General features: G+C 51.3%; 1 protein-coding gene across 2 annotated transcripts in view; it reads left to right on the forward strand.

The window, feature by feature from the left end:
• HDLBP (high density lipoprotein binding protein) overlaps positions 1–16315 on the forward strand; it is a 38978-nt gene that overhangs the window by 13543 nt on the left and 9120 nt on the right. Inside the window, exons 1-19 of one of the 2 annotated variants that reach the window (XM_027661793.1) lie at positions 214–321; positions 4516–4583; positions 5118–5230; positions 6159–6313; positions 6783–6998; positions 8601–8807; positions 9262–9477; positions 10298–10504; positions 10698–10805; positions 11348–11452; positions 11901–11979; positions 12628–12767; positions 13040–13144; positions 13443–13556; positions 13884–13970; positions 14129–14260; positions 14573–14791; positions 15610–15831; positions 16061–16279. In XM_027661793.1, coding sequence (XP_027517594.1) covers positions 5155–5230; positions 6159–6313; positions 6783–6998; positions 8601–8807; positions 9262–9477; positions 10298–10504; positions 10698–10805; positions 11348–11452; positions 11901–11979; positions 12628–12767; positions 13040–13144; positions 13443–13556; positions 13884–13970; positions 14129–14260; positions 14573–14791; positions 15610–15831; positions 16061–16279 — 2607 coding nt within the window. In that variant the 5' untranslated portion in view covers positions 214–321; positions 4516–4583; positions 5118–5154. Of the gene's footprint in view, positions 1–213; positions 322–4515; positions 4584–5117; positions 5231–6158; positions 6314–6782; positions 6999–8600; positions 8808–9261; positions 9478–10297; positions 10505–10697; positions 10806–11347; positions 11453–11900; positions 11980–12627; positions 12768–13039; positions 13145–13442; positions 13557–13883; positions 13971–14128; positions 14261–14572; positions 14792–15609; positions 15832–16060; positions 16280–16315 lie in introns of those variants that run through there. The other variant, XM_027661792.1, reaches the window with a different exon arrangement.

Here is a 16315-nt window from a genome sequence, read left to right on the forward strand (position 1 = left end):
CGGGGAGCAGGCGGCAGCGCGGACCCGGGGCGCGCAGAGCGGGCGGCAGCCACCCGCGGGTCGGGCTGGGCCGGGCTGCGGGAGCTGGGGCCGCCGGCAGAGCCTCCGGCTCCCGGGCAGCTCGGGCGGGTGGCGGGGCGTCCCCGGCGGCGCGGGGCACGCGTGGCGGGCCGGCCCCGCCGCGAAGGGGCATGTCCCGCTGACGTGCGGGCCGGGGATTGGCAGCGGCCCGGCCTATATAGCCGACGGGGCGGGCGCCGCGCCGCTCTCCCAGGAGCGCTCCGGTTCTCCAGCAGGGCGGGCGAGCGGGCACCGGCCGGAGTGAGTCACGGGGGATGGGGGGCGGCCCCTCCGCCGCGGCCGCGGCGCCGACGTGGAGGCTGGCGGGGCGGGGGGGCGGCCCGGCCCGGAGCGGCCTCGCATCCTCCCCAGGGCACCGACGTGTCGGCGCCGCCGGGAAACTCCGCGCTAACTTCCCGCCGGCAGGGCCGGGCAAAGTCCGGCGGGGGCAGCCGGCGGCGGGAGGTGAGGACGAGTGCAGCCCCACGGCGCGGCCTCGGCCGGCGCTGACACGGCTGTGCCGGCCGGCAGCAGCTGCCGCGTAGCGCCGGAGTGCGGGGCCGGGCCGGTGGGGACGCCGGACCCCGTGGGTGCGCGGGGAGGGGGCAGCCAGGCCGGGGCGGCTCCACGCCGTCCCAGGCGTTCGTAGGGTCTGATCCCAGTACGAGCCAAAGCGGCGGGCTTTCGTTCAGCGTCGGGCAGACCGCGGAGCAGCCCAGCCTGCCCCGGGCCGCGGGGCTGAGCGCTGCACTCCTGCCGTGCTATAGAGAGGCGAGCGCCCTGGCCCTGTTCCCTGGCCACCGCTGGCGGCGGGAGGTGCCACCGCCGGGTCCGGCGCTGGCCGTGCCTGCTGCGCTGCCGCCACCGGCAGCGTTCCAGCGGCCTCGGAGCCGCGTTCGGGGCTGTCACCGGGCCCCACGGGAGCGCGTGTCCCCCGCTCGCCTGACGCGGCCGCCCCTGGCCTGCAGCCCGCGGGGCCGCGCTGGGCTGAGGCTGTCGGGGCTGCAGTTGCCCCACGGCACTCGCCGCGCTCCGGCCCCGTCCCCGCACAGTTCCACTGCGCTCGGCGCGCCCCCGCCGCCCCCTCGCGCTCGGCCCCGCCGGGGGCGCGGTGACAGCGGGGCCCGCCGGGCCCTTTAAGGGCGCCGCCCCGCCCCGCCGCCCCGCCCCCGGTGCCGGCAGTGCTGAGGTGGCGCTGGCGGCGGCGCCGCCCGCCTGGCCCGGCTCGGCCCGGCCCGGCCTGCAGGGCCTGGCGGCTCCCCCAGCCCTCGGCCGGGCACCGCGGGGCCGAGCGGAGGGGCAGCGGCACAGCGCTGCCCCTGGGGACGTGGTGGCGGTGCGGGCCCGGGCAGGCTCCGGGCGCAGACGGTCCCGCGCGGGAGGCTCCCCAGGGCCGATGCCCTTCTCGGAGCGCGGCCGGGGAAGCCCTCCCTCAGCCCTGGTGAGAGGCATCGCCGGGGCCTGCCCCGCTGGGCCGGCCAGCAGGACGCGGCCGGGTGCACGTCCTCAGTGGAGGGGCCGGCACAGGGCTCCTCCTGCCCGGGGCAGGACGTGGCGGCGAGGCCGGCGCTAGTGGAAGAGTAAACACGGGGGATGGGTCAGGTGTAGGGCTGGCGGCGTCCAGAGCTGTGGTCGTGTTGGACGCCCTTATGTCCTATGTCGGGAATCGATGCGAAGGGAGAGACTTCATCCTGCCACACAACGGCTGTCTGCCAGCATGATCCCCCCAAAACCAAGGGACCTGGGCCTTTAATCTCTGGGAGACCAGTCAGTTTTCAGGAAGCAAGTATTTTCATCTATGATCACTCATTACCAAAAGATCGACCTGCCCTGCATGAACATCTGACAGAGGGCAGTGGCTACCACAACCAGCCCAGCCCTGCTACTGTGTGTGGTCCTCCTTGCTGTTGGATTGTAGCTACCTCCATTAACAAAGTGCTAATGTTTTTGTTAAATATACTTTTAAATAACATGTAGCTGACATTTCTGTCCACAAGTACTGATTGTATTGGCAGCCTACCTCATGGCTTTGCTTTTGTTTCTCTTCATACAAATGTTTCCCATGTGGTTAGGTCTGAGCCTTGCTGGAGGTTATTTTTAGGATTATTTCATTCTCTTTATTTAAGCGCGCTCTTAGACTTCTGAAACTTGTTTTGGCGCACAAGGACAGCACTACAGGTGGTGTGTCAACCTGGCAGTTTGAAACCTGTTGACCCAGTCAGCCACACACTAGCATGATGTAGCTGTAACCTTAGTTTCAAAACCTAAGTGGGAAACCAAGGAGGTGTAGGATCCCAATGCAGTGCCTGAGCTGCTGGTTTTGATGTTACATTTAGAATACCGTTCTAGTGGTTGCCTTCAATTTTGGCCAGAGATGAATCCCTGAGACCTACAATATACCAGATGCTTGGGGTTGCTGGAGATGAGGAGCATTTGTTCTTAGCTTGTTATATGGGTGACGAGGCAGAAATTCATACGGATAAACCCTGGCCTTCAATTTCTCTTTGAATGTCTGGCTACTCTCTGAGGTGGAGGCTGCAAGGAAGATTTCTGCAGCTGGTGTGTACACAGCGAAACCAGCAGCTGTGCCTTGAGGTCATGGCTTTCAGGTAGGCGATATATTGGGTGTTGTTCACTAACTTCTTATCTTACCCACCTCCTCTAAGGAGCAGAGCACATGCAAGATCAGCCAGGTGGTGTTTTCTGGAGAAGTGAGAATTACAAGGATATTTGTGCTGTTGGCAAGGCTCCAGCCAGACCTCAGCAGCTGCTTGTGATGTCTAGGATGCTGCTTCTTCCTGCCTTCATTGCTGTTTGAAGCTTGCCATGAGGTGGTGGCACCCTTGCCAGTGACCCAACAGGCTGGAGGAGCCGCCACGGGATCTGCAGGCGTTGCCGAGATGGTCTGGGACAGGTGCCGTGCCACTAATGCGCTTTCCTTGGATCTGTGGCAGCTTGAGCCACGCAGGGGTGTGCCAGGGACACATAGCCATGTGTTACACCATGGCATAACCCTGGATAGTGAGGAGAACTCAGGTATTTCTCCAGGATCAAGTTACTAGCCACCCTTTCTGCACACCAGCAAGTGCCTTACAGAGGTCTGCGTGCTGCAGCAGCTGTACTTCAACAGCATGACTGGCTGGCCTGGTACCTGCTTGTGTTGGAGTAGCAGATCATTACAGGATTAATTGCAACATTAGCTCTATTGCTCTGACAGCACAGGTCATGCTGCCTTGTAAGAGGTGTGTTGAAGTAGGGGAAAACCTCAGCCTTGGCTGAGTTGCAGATCAGGCCTGTATGGCCCTGTTGTGTCACTGCTCTTGTTGTTTTTCCCTCCTTTCCTTCTGGTACTGCTGCCTTCCCTTACTGCCTCACAGCTTTAGTGTGATGTGAGACACCCCTTCAGCAATGCTGGGTTTTTAGGAGCAACACTGTGGTTTTGGGAGCCGTTTCTGGCACACTGAAAGGTTGGAGGTGGCAACTGTCACTTTACTGAAAAGTGTCTGAGTTTGCTGTTCAAAACATGGTCCAAAGAGCACTGCAGGGTGTGTGTGGGAGAGGAGCCTACTGTCCCAGAAGCAGGCAGAGGCACTGGATTTTAGGAGAGTGCAAGCCCTGCGGGAGCACATGTAATGGCTACGGGGCACTCCAGGTGTGGATGGCTGCCGTACATCTGGCACAGCGTATGCTGTACTGGCTTTTACATTTTTACTTGTATTCTAAAACACTTTTTCAGTAAATCTGTAGATCCAGATTCAGGAGATTTAAAGCTCCTCCCAACAGTGTATTTTTTTTCCTGGTTCCATCCTGTGTACACGTTTAAAATAGGCCATGTAAACCAGTGTGAATTTTCTTTTTCTGACTTGCAGATTTAGGACTGGAGACAGAATTTAGTTTCTGGGGCATGATCTTATTTCAATAAAAACTGCAGAGCTGGATTGCCCAGCAGCTGAGTGTGGAGAGTCCTGAGTGTTTGCCTTAGTTTGTGAGGACGCCTATGTTGATTCACCCAAGCTCCACTAAACTACATTCCTAACTTGTGACTGATGGCAGCGTTGTTGGCAGGTTTTCAGGTTGTTAGTCTCTTTTGACTAGATACTGATGCTCTTGCTTTCAACCCTTAAATTTCGTGTCTGTCTTGCACATCTGTTATTGATTGACTATTTTTGCCTGATACTAGATGGCTGTTCTTGTAGCCAGTGTGATGAAAGAGTAGCTACTCCAGGCTTCCTGCTGTGAGGGTTGAGTAGATAGTGGCACTACCTGTAGCGCTAGTAAAACATGACATGTGTCATGTGTGGTGAGATGCAACTGGATATGAGACTGGTTTGGATAAGTGCAACTTTGAAACATAGGGGCCATGCTCTTTTGAAAGTTACAGTAACAGGGGTGTCACGGTTTTCTGTTGTCTTGGAGCAGTCGCCTAATTTATTTTAATTTTTTTCTTCTATAAAGCAAAAGCTGGCAGGCTGACAAACGGGCAGCTTACAGGACGGACTCTCTGGCTACTGACCATTTAGCTGGTAAGTTCATATTTTGGGAGAGCTATAGATCTTGCTGTTGCTGAGCTTACTTGACAGAGTGGCTTTCTGAGTGTCTCCCTAAGTCAGCAGGAGTTCAGGCACCTAAACAAGTTTCTCAGGAAGAGGCAGCTTCCTAGGCCTTTTCTCTTTTCTCTCTGTGGATATACAGTGATCTTGGACTGACTATCCAGACGTTCACATACTCATTTAAAAATTGCACACCATTAATAATTGATAGATTAATTAGATTATGCTTCAACAACTTATGGTGTCCCTCTTTCCAGTGACCTTCTTAGGTTGCACATCCTCTGCCTTCTTAATGAGGAGCTCTGGTTTTGGTGATCACTGTGCTTGGAGGAAATATCCCCCCTGAGTTCCTGTCTGGTTCAACAAGGGAGCTGGGCAGCCAACGGGCACTGTGGGTGCTTTTCAAGAGGATAACAGGAAGAGTGCTCAGTAACAGATACTTTGTCTTCCTGGAGTGACCGTGCATCCTGAGTAGTGATATTATTTTGCCTCCTCTGTCTCTTCCAGTGGCATACCCGGATTGTGTGTGGGTGGGAAGTCGACAATGAGCTCCGTGGCAGTTTTGACCCAGGAGAGCTTCGCTGAACACCGCAGTGGCCTGGCTCAGCAGCAAGTGAAAGGTAAGCAAACACAGCTGAGTTCCTGTGATGTGCCTCTAGGTCCAGATTGCACAGGCAGTGTTCCATGTTCTTACCCAGGCTCACTCTGTGTGAGCACAAGCATGCAGACGTTGCATTCTCTGTTCCTAGATCAGTGTTTTCCCAGACTCTGGCTTTTTACCCTCAGCAGCACAGTGGTGGTGCTGCACAGTGGAAGGCTGTGAGGAGACAAGCCTTGACACTTCAGAGAGCTCTGGCTAGCAGTGCTGCCAGCCCTGGGAACGGGGCACATGCAAGAGTGGGACACTGGGCTACGTGAGAGCCTCATGGGATCAGTGTGCTGGGCTGTCATTTCCTTCCTTTGCTCAGCCAGGTGCTGGGAGAGTCACTGTAACCGTATGAACTGACTCAGTGATGGATTTTGGCAGCCATCCCCAGCTGTGAGCTGGCCCATTTGGCACAGCCCAGTGCACAACTGAATCGAACATAACGTACAGGCTTTCCCTGGACTTTGCCCTAACTATAGCCCTTCTCTCTGCCTTCCTCCTGAGCTTGTGTTTGTCTTATCCACTTCTGACCTGCACCCTTGCTCTGGTCCTTTCACTACTTTCTCCTCAGACTGTTCTCTCCTAATTAAGCCCCTCTTGACAAAGTTGGCAATAAGGTGCTGTTTGCTGCCACCATTCACTTGCACGTTCACTCCCTGCATGCATTGTGCCAGCTCAGACAAGGCTGTTTGTTCGTGGCATCCACTGCAGTCTGTGCTATGCTGAGGTCAGTCGTGCTCCAGACTTGGCAGCTCCACAGGCATAGATGTAATAGGATTAATAGCAGTGCACAAGCCATTTGCTCTCTCTTGTTAGTGGTGCCTAGTTACAATTGCACTGCCTGTGAACAGGAGCATTTCTGCGGGGAGGGCGTCTCATTTACCCTGTTTGCTTTACCCCAGTTACAGCTTTAAACTCTGAAGAAGAGAATGATCCTCCAACCTACAAGGAAGCCTTCCCTCCGCTCCCTGAGAAAGCACCATGTTTGGAAGCTGCCCAGGAACCTGCTGGTCCCTGGAGCAAAATTCGACCAATAAAGGCTTCTGTCATCACTCAGGTTGGTGGAATTGGATGTCTTTATCTCCCTTCTTTTCCCCACTCCCAAAAGCAGGTGAAGTGAAGCATTCCCTGGGGTATGAAATCCTTGGTATGGCAGCCTGTTTGCTGTACTTTACCCTGGTACTGCAATTGAGAGCTGGGACTGCTCTGGAGGGGAAGGATGTGTTGGAAAACTGTCCAGAAAAAGCTCTGCATCCCTGTTTCACAAATAGCTGAAGAATGCCTGAAGGGAGGATTGCAGAATTCCTATAGTGAGTGCTGATCCCCCTTTATGAAGACTCCCAGTGTGGGACAGACTGCCTGCTGCAGTGCTCCTGCACTTCCCTGCAGCTGGTTGATGGGCTGCACAAACCCGGGAGGTCAGCATGCCACTGAAGTCCTGTATGGCCGTGAGAGAGGGAGGCACTGTCAGGCAAAAGCACGCTGACAGCTTGCAGTGCCCTTTTATCTGTCCTGTGCCTGTGCAGGTGTTTCATGTGCCACTGGAGGAGAGGAAATACAAGGACATGAATCAGTTTGGAGAAGGCGAGCAGGCCAAGATCTGCCTTGACATCATGCAGAAGACAGGAGCTCACCTGGAGCTGTCTCTCGCAAAGGACCAGGGCCTTTCTATCATGGTCTCTGGCAAGCTGGAAGCAGTCATGAAGGCTCGGAAGGAAATTGTTGCCCGACTGCAGACTCAGGTGAGGGCAGCTAAGTGTTTCTCACTTCATCCTTGCTCTTCCCCAAGACTCTGAAATGCTTTGAGACCCTTGGGCATGTGTGCTTATAGGCCAAAGAGATATCATTAGGTGACTAATTCAGCTTTGCCACAAAAAAAAGCACACAATTGGCAATTTGGAATGGAAATGAGACTTAAAATAGGGTTCAAAGCTAATTACAGGCCATGGTGTTGCAGGAAGGGTGGAGTCTGCAATCTCTGACTTTGTGCTGAGGTGCTGGTGCTGGCGGGAGTGCAGGCCCCTCATACAAAGCTTGCAGTGTATGAGAACAGGCCGGTGCTTTCTCTGAAGTCCTTCAGAGGAGAACATGGAGGGGTGGGAGAAAGAAAAGTAGAGAAGAGGGAGTTCTGCCAAATGCTGAAAGCTTCTGATCAGGGTTCTGTGTGGTGTAACTCGAGCCACACTGGTAAGCAGTTGCAACCCCCTTGTTTCAGTTGCTTTTCTTTTCAGTTCTGTGGGGTTTGATTTCTTACCTTCAGATCCTTGAGTTCATAAGCAAGATGGTAGGTCATGTTAGGGTATGTCACAGCCAGGTGTCATGGTGTGTTTTAGAGTGTAATGCCCAAGGTAGTTAATGCAATAGTTAACACCCTGTCTGCTTAGTGCTGTTCAGCCCATGTGTCATACCCTGCCAGAGGGAAAAGAAAGGGACAAACCCTGCATAATAGCTTAGGTTGTGCTGCCACAGATCCCTACCCCACTGTCCTCAAATATCCCTCCTACTGCCCTGGCCCTGGATCTGAAAGGTGTGTATGTATTCCAATACTTCTTCTAGGCTTGGCTGGCATCAGTACGTGGAGACAGAGTTGAAGAGACACATTAAGTGATCTTTTTTTTATTTGATTTATTTTCTGTTGTAGCTTGAATTTTAACTGTCTAATTAGTTAGTAGTTACATATTCACAGGAACCAAGAGCATGATAGCAATCCTAAGCTACCAGGTCAGTAAAAACTCAGTGAAAAGGGAAGAAGTCAGGAATCCCTGTTACAAACCAGCCCTTTAATGGTAAACTGAGAGAAGCTCTGGGGACCCCCTTTTCCAAGAGGAACCATCTTGAAGCAGTCCCTGGAGCAGCATGTGCTGTAATGAAAACACCTTAGCACTCAGTAGTGGTAAGCATCTCTGAGCTGTCTGCCTGCTGGAATGGGTTTTTGGTGTTGAATTTCAGTTTCCTAGGAGTCAGACTGTGTCTTGTTCTCTGTAGTCTTGGCAGCAGATATCAGAGTTCAGATAAACTGCTCCAGAGCCATCACCCCAGTTTCTCTCTGGTGCTGAGGGACTGTGAGACACTGGAGCATAGGCACCTCCTCGTCTGTGCCTTAAGGCCTTTGCTGATTCAGAGTACTGCTCCTGTACAAACAGAAGGCTTTTGAGGGAATAATGGGGTTTAGACTCCTGGAATACAGGCACTGTAGATCAGCTGTTCTGGCATAGTGTCAGTCCTTGCACAGGATGTGCTGGAAGGCATTGTGTTTGCTCCTCAGTGGTACCGCTAAGCAGCACATGACTTGCTTTCCCTGTGCAGGCAAGGGCTCTCTTAGATGTTTGGCTCTCGTGTTGCAGGCTTCAGCGACAGTTGCCATCCCCAAGGAGCACCACCGTTTTGTCATTGGAAAGAACGGCGAGAAGCTGCAGGACCTGGAGCTCAAAACTGCAACCAAAATCCAGATCCCCCGCCCGGATGACCCCAGCAACCAGATCAAGATCACCGGCACTAAAGAAGGGATTGAGAAGGCCCGACACGAGATCCTGCTTATCTCTGCTGAGCAGGTACTTCAGTCCTGTGATCTCTCATGTCATTAGCCAAATGGCCATTTTATTTCTCCATGGCATATTAGATGCTCGTGGCCACCATGGCCACAGCCAGTGGCTGATATTGTTATTGTTAGAGACATGCACCACGCCACTGGCCATATGAACACTGCTGCCAGGTTCTCTACCTTCTGGTTCTCCCTTTCATCCATCTCTGAAGTAGATAAGCAGTTTCATGTTTTGAAGTGAACCACAGTAGGTGCCAGCCGAGATATGGCAGAAGATTACAGAGGTGAATATCATAAATGGGCAACAGCAGTATTTGTAGATGGAAAGGGATGGAGCCTCCAAACTGAAAAGGGTGCTTGGGGCCAGAGTGTCAAGCAAGACAGCGTTGGGAATTTAGCTGTGTGTGGCAGAGATGATAATACTGATATCAGTTCCCACTGAGATCTGTTCTGGACCCTTCCAGGATAAGCGTGCCGTGGAGCGGCTGGATGTGGAGAAAGTGTACCACCCTTTTATTGCTGGCCCTTACAACAAGCTGGTGAGTGAACTCATGCAGGACACGGGGACACGCATCAACATTCCTCCACCCAGTGTTAACAAGACAGAGATAGTCTTCACAGGAGAGAAGGAACAGCTGGCTCAGGCTGTGGCTCGTGTTAAGAAGATCTATGAGGAAAAGGTATGGATGGTCCATAAAGCTTCCCATCTTCCCCCCACCTCCTCACAGCCCCTCTTCCCTTCTTGTTCTGCTTCTGTGGATCCCTCAGTTGCATCGTCCTTGTGTCAATTCTTGCTCAGCAGCCCTTGCAGTACGTGGACCCAGGGCTTAGCATTTTCTTGCTCAGCAGAGTGCGACTTGGGGTGATTCTGCCCGGGAGGTGATAGATCTCCTGATTTTCTGTGTCATGGGAATTAGCAGACCACTAAAAGCTCTCTGGGCGTGTTCACACAGGTGCTACAAAGGAAGGAGAGAAGTGTGAAGGCTACAGTGTGGCCAACTGACAGGATCAAAGTTGCTACACGAGTAAAAGTTGCTGAAGAGGGAATTTCGTTTTATTTTCCACAGCTAGCTTCGCTGTGAATATCCTTGTTGTAGGTTGTTGATATGTTTTCCCTCGTGGTTAGGTCTGTATTTATACCAGTCTGGATTTCAATAGAGATAATCAGCTTATAGCCTAATAGCCTACACAGTGTTGCATTACCTCCCTGCCTGGGGACAGCTGGGCATTGTGCAAGGGCTGCAGTGTGTATGTGGTCTCTTCCATGTAGTGTCCCAGGGAGCTGACACAGAATTTTCATACTTCACCTGTGAATTTTTGAGAACAGGGCTTTCTGTAGGCAGAGTCCCAAAGATGCTGGGGTACTGCAGAATCCCTGTGTTCACCTTTGCTTTGCTCTTTCCTGGGTGCAGAGGTTCACTGCATCTTGTGTCTCTCCCTGTCACTCTTGTCCTTCCCTGCTCCCTTGTGATTGATGCCCCAGTGCCTCTGCTCCTACAGAAAAAGAAGACTACTACCATTGCAGTGGAGGTGAAGAAGTCCCAGCACAAGTATGTCATCGGCCCCAAGGGGAATTCCCTGCAGGAGATCTTGGAGAAAACTGGAGTCTCTGTCGAGATCCCACCCACTGACAGCAGCTCAGAGACGGTGATACTGCGAGGCGAACCTGAAAAGCTTGGGCAAGCACTGACTGAAGTCTATGCAAAGGTACTGACAGGCCTCATGAAGACACATTTGTGGGCACTGGCAGGTGTTGGGGGGTGGTCTCAGTCAGTCTCAGTTGTGCTGTCAGAGATGCAGCTTAGAACTCAATGCTGAGGGGTGTGACATGGGAATTGGAACGGAATTTTTGTGAAAGCCTCTTCCAGTGTGTCCATCAAACAGCTTCTCTGTCTCTTAGGCCAACAGTTTTACCGTCTCCTCGGTCTCAGCCCCCTCTTGGCTTCATCGTTTCATCATTGGAAAGAAAGGACAAAACCTGGCCAAAATAACTCAGCAGATGCCAAAGGTATGGATGAGCTATTAGCTTAGCACCCACTGAAGCAGAATATGGTTTAGTCCAGATCTCTCCTTGTAGGAGAGAGAAATGTGTTCTAGTGTGGATAAAACCAGGGAGGAAATGACACTAATCTTATAGTATTAAGAGGAGCTATGAACTTCTGTTGCCTCAAACACTATTCATCCTATATTACTCTTAAGGGTTGAGTCCTTCAGAGGAAGCCTTATGTAGTACTGTTTGGAGAATTGATATAGTAGGATACCTGCAAATGCTGATTTCAATGAGGCTTCTCCCTGGTGAGTTAGATGGTATCTAGGGAAAGGTTAGATGAGGAACTTGTCCAAAGCCCTTGCAGTCTCCAGGGCAGCACCAAAGCCTTATGATCTAGACACTGTGATATGACAAGAATTGTAAGTACCCTACTTGTGAAATCATGGGAATGATGTGTGTACCCTTAGTGGCAGAGATTGATGGTGTGGGCCTGACTGACTGCAGTGGCCTGTCTTGTGTCTTGGAAAATTCTTATGGGTTTCCTTGCTTTGTGTCTCAAGGTTCACATTGAATTCACTGAAGGAGAAGACAAAATCACTTTGGAAGGACCTACAGAAGATGTGAATGTGGCTCAGGAACAGATTGAAGTCATGGTCAAGGATCTGGTAAGTTGGTGGTACTAGTTCTAGTATGTAAGAAGAAAATGGGGAAAGATGGGGCAACAGAGCACAGATGAAGTATAGATCCCATCTGCAGGGTATCTTGACAGGCTTAACAGACCTTGCAGAAGGCAAGTGGTGTGGCAGATGAGCAAAACCCTTGGTTATGAAGCTTGTCCATAGCATTCTTAAAAAATCAGCAGTACATCTTAAGTCTTTTGATGCGGAGAAGGAAGGATTCTCTTTCAGTCACAGGTGGAGAAGCATTTAAGTCCCTTAAAATGTTATATAAGCGTGGTGCTCTCAGCTCAAACCAGAGGAGTGTTCAGCAGGGAGGAATGCTTGTAGCTGGCTGCTGGAGACTCAGTGCCAGCACTGGCAGTGGGCAGTCACGTCGGGCACAAACAGCAGCAGAGGGGGCCTGCCCTGCCTAGCCCTGTTCAATTCTTTGTAGATCAGCCGGATGGATTATACAGAAATCAACGTAGACCACAAATTTCACCGACACCTCATTGGCAAGAGTGGAGCTAACAGTAAGTGGGATGCCTTTCTAATCCTTCCTGTGTTCGGGCTTTCTGTGTTTAGCCGATCATATCGTGGCTCTGCAGCTCATCCAGGGTGCTGTCCTCTGCTCTTCTGGAGTGAGGTTAGGACAAGGAGATGAATGGGCAGTGAGGCCTTGGCATGTGTGAAGTGTCTTAGAAAGTTGAACAGATTACTTTACCATGTCCTGGAGGAATTTTTTTGAGGGAGAGTTGGATTGGAGAATTCTCTTTTCTCTTTTTTTTCAAGTCCATCTATATGAATTGTATTTTAGCGGTTAGTTGGGGGTGATCAAAATCTGCTTGGTGAGTTTCTCCCCAAAAAAGACTTAGGGCTTGGAAATGCGTGAGCATCTTCTGGTCTAAATGTGGTGCTGTTTGGGGAAGAAACAGATGCCTCACTCTGGCAGCTGAACTAGATGCTACAGTATTTACTTTTACAGATTCTTGTATGGCATGGATCTGCTCTCGCTGAGTCTCGGGGTGAAGAGGCATTTTCCCCTGGTTCAACCCCATCACTCTTGCTTCTCCTCAGAGGCTGATTTACTTCTTAAACAGCCTCTAAGCAGTGGTAGTCAAGGTGCCTTGCTTCCAAATCTTGGCCTAGCAGAGTGTGTCACCACAGCCCTTGCCTTGCAGTTAACAGGATTAAGGACCTCTACAAGGTGTCAGTGCGCATTCCCCCGGACAACGAGAAGAGCAACCTGATCAGAATTGAAGGAGACCCACAGGGGGTCCAACAGGCCAAGAAAGAGCTGCTGGAACTCGCTTCCCGTATGGTTAGTGGGATGTGATGCCTGGGAGGCCGCAGGGTTTGGATTCTTATGTTCCCTATTAACCTTCTGGTGCAGGTGTGTGCCCCTAGCCTACTGAGCACTTGGATCTCATGACAAGTGCAAGTTCCTCTATTCCCTTGGATCCCCTTTTCTGTCAACCTAGAGTGAGTTATGTCTGGAAGAGAAAAGAGTGACAAACTGTCAGGCAGCAAACTGATGATTACAGGTATGTGGCTCTCCTGCTGAACACTCCATGTAAACTCTTTTCTCCTCAGGAAAATGAACGCACCAAGGACCTAATCATTGAGCAGAAATTTCACCGGACCATCATTGGGCAGAAGGGTGAGCGGATCCGGGAAATCCGGGAGAAATTCCCAGAGGTAAGGCTTTCTAGGAGGTAAGGAATCCAGAGAGGATGTTTTCTGCTTGGGTAGTAGACACATTGTCACTAAAGTCATAAATTTAGTGTCTCTGTAAGTACAAGAAATGTGTAGCTAATATGTGTCTGCTCCTACATCTAATGTGTTTGAAAAGATGGTTCTTTTGGCTAGAGACTGCTAACATGGTTACCCTCTTCCAAAAGGAAGAGAGGATGTGCAGGATCTCCCCAACCTTTGCACATGTCTGACACAGTTCTTGCATTTGCTTGAGTTGACTCTAAATGACCATCTCCTGCAGGTTATCATCAACTTCCCAGACCCTGCACACAAGAGTGACATCGTCCAACTCAGAGGTCCCAAAAACGAGGTGGAGAAGTGCACCAAGTACATGCAAAAGATGGTGGCAGACCTGGTGAGGGCAACTTCAATCTGCTGTTCTCTCCCCCATGTCTGGATAACTCTGAATTAGAGCAAATTGTAGTAGCTTGGCTAGGGCTGGCACACTTCAAGATGAGGGAGCTGTGGACATTGTTCTGTCTGGATGGGGGCAGGTGGGTAATACTTGTTATATAAGAGCATAGGAGAAGGTACCTGCCTTTGCTTATTCATGCAAGTCTCTTGTACAGAGAATTCCTTGGGTCTAAGCCTGTTGTCAAAAGCTTGTTTATCAAATTGCTGGCATGGCACCTCACTTGCCATGACAGTGTAATCTTCAATTCTCCCTTCCTTTCTCCCTTAGGTTGAAAACAGCTTTTCTATCTCTGTTCCCATCTTCAAACAATTCCACAAGAATATCATAGGGAAAGGAGGTGCCAACATCAAGAAGGTAAGATATCTTTCCTGTCTCCAGTGCTTATTGTGGTCACTGCCTGCAGCGAGGTCTCTCCTGCTCATTGGTAATGTAAAATGAAGAAACATCCAAGGCCTTTTTTTCCAACATAGGACAACTCTCAAATGATTTTGTTGGGGGTTTTTTTGTGGCAGATCCGTGAAGAAAGCAACACCAAAATTGATCTCCCGGCAGAGAACAGTAACTCGGAGACAATTGTTATCACAGGCAAGAGAGCAAACTGTGAGGCTGCTCGCCACAGAATTCTGGCTATTCAGAAGGAACTGGTAAGTGAAACAACTGGCCTGTGACAGATGAGGGACATGAAAATACAAATATAGGAGATATAAATATAGAAGTGCCTGTAGTGGGGGTGGGCAGGGAGGAGACAAATGTGGGTGTCAATGTGTTCTTGACACTTCAACTGAAGTTTGTGGCTGCTCATGTGTTAGGAGTGGCCAGTCTCAATTCCCTCTGGTCAGGCATTTCTTACACACAGCTCCTGCAAAGCTCCTGACAGTGTGGGAATTAGAGCAAAGCAGAGTGGGTGCAAACACATTGCTGCAGCTAGACTAACACCCCATACTGTCCTCCCTTAGGCCAACATCACAGAAGTGGAGGTCTCCATTCCTTCCAAACTGCACAATTCCCTCATTGGCGCCAAAGGCCGCTTCATCCGCTCCATCATGGAGGAGTGTGGTGGAGTCCACATCCACTTCCCCACCGAGGGCTCTGGGAGTGACACCGTGACCATCAGGGGCCCAGCCCAGGATGTGGAGAAAGCCAAGAAACAGCTGCTGCATCTGGCAGAGGAGAAGGTGAGCCTTGTCTCATAGGGGAAGGAGCAGGTTGGTTTGGCCAGCTGTTTCTTGTGGGGGCTTGAAGTGACTCACTCTGCCTGCTGGGAAGCCTCTAGCACCAGACAGACAAATCCTCTTTTGAGGGATTTGAGTACAGATTGGACAAGGGTCTTCTGCCCCTCATGGACAGAAGAACTGGCTGTAATGCTTCTCTGCCCTGGCTGGCAACACACTCAGAGGGTTAAGGCTCTCTGCTCTTGTGACTTGAATGCACTTGGGTATCCACATTTCTCCAAAACAGCTTCTGCAGACGTCCTTCACTTTTTTCTTGATCTCTGAATTTCAGCTCCAGTTCTTCCATTTCACTACATGTATACAGGTTTGAGAACTTCGGAGTACAAGATGTTGCTTGGAGTTGTGGCTGACTGACTGACTGACTGGTCATTTTAATAGCAAAAGCCCCTGTCTAGGGTCAGCTGTGAACATGTTCCCCATGTGAATTGGGTGGTTGCCTCTGTGGCCTGGCTTGCAGTGGTCACTTAGCAAATGGTTGTACTGCCTTGCGTGAGGGTCAGACCAGGCTTCTAGGGAAGCCTCTACTTGTATTCTCACTGGTCATGCTGAGTGTTAGATTTTCAGCCCTGAGAACATCTTTAGGGTAGTGTTTTTAATCTAAGACATTGTTTACCTTTTTTACTTCAACAGCACTCTGCACCTACCTTGCTCTTGCAACACTCTGTATGCGGGTGTGGGTAACATTCCCACATGCTGATTGTTGATGCTGGTGGGTATTTTCTATGTATTGACATCCTCCACGTGTCTCTGGCTCCTTTCAGCAAACAAAGAGTTACACCGTGGACCTCCGTGCAAAGCCAGAGTACCACAAGTTCCTTATTGGTAAGGGCGGTGGCAACATCCGTAAGGTGCGTGACAATACTGGGGCCCGCATCATCTTCCCCACCTCCGAGGACAAAGATCAGGAGCTGATCACTATCATGGGAACAGAGGAGGCTGTCAAAGAGGCACAGAAGGAGTTGGAGGCCCTCATCAAGAACTTGGTACGATCTACTTTTTCTACATTCCTTCCTCTCACTGTAGCAAAATGTAACAAGTCAGTGTGGAGGACCTGCTTGCCTAAAACCAATTGCTACCCTTCAAGGGAGCTCAAGAAGATCATTCTTGTTGTTCCTTTTTGGGGTGAGGTTGTAAGCTGATTGCTGTTGAGTGCAGCCATCTCATGCTTATCGCCAGGGCAGGCAGGGCTGACTAGCTGTCATCTATTGGCAGGATAACGTGGTTGAGGACTCCATGGTGGTTGACCCCAAGCACCACCGCCACTTTGTCATCCGGAGAGGACAAGTTCTGCGTGAGATTGCAGATGAATATGGTGGTGTGATGGTCAGCTTCCCACGCTCTGGCACCCAGAGTGATAAAGTCACCCTCAAGGGAGCCAAGGATTGTGTGGAGGCAGCCAAGAAACGCATCCAGGAGATCATCGAGGACCTGGTATGTCACAGAAAAACTGTTTCTTCTGTACTTTGT

This window comes from Corapipo altera, unplaced genomic scaffold (genome assembly GCF_003945725.1).
Source record: "Corapipo altera isolate COAL_440 unplaced genomic scaffold, ASM394572v1 175, whole genome shotgun sequence".
Lineage (NCBI taxonomy): Eukaryota > Metazoa > Chordata > Aves > Passeriformes > Pipridae > Corapipo > Corapipo altera.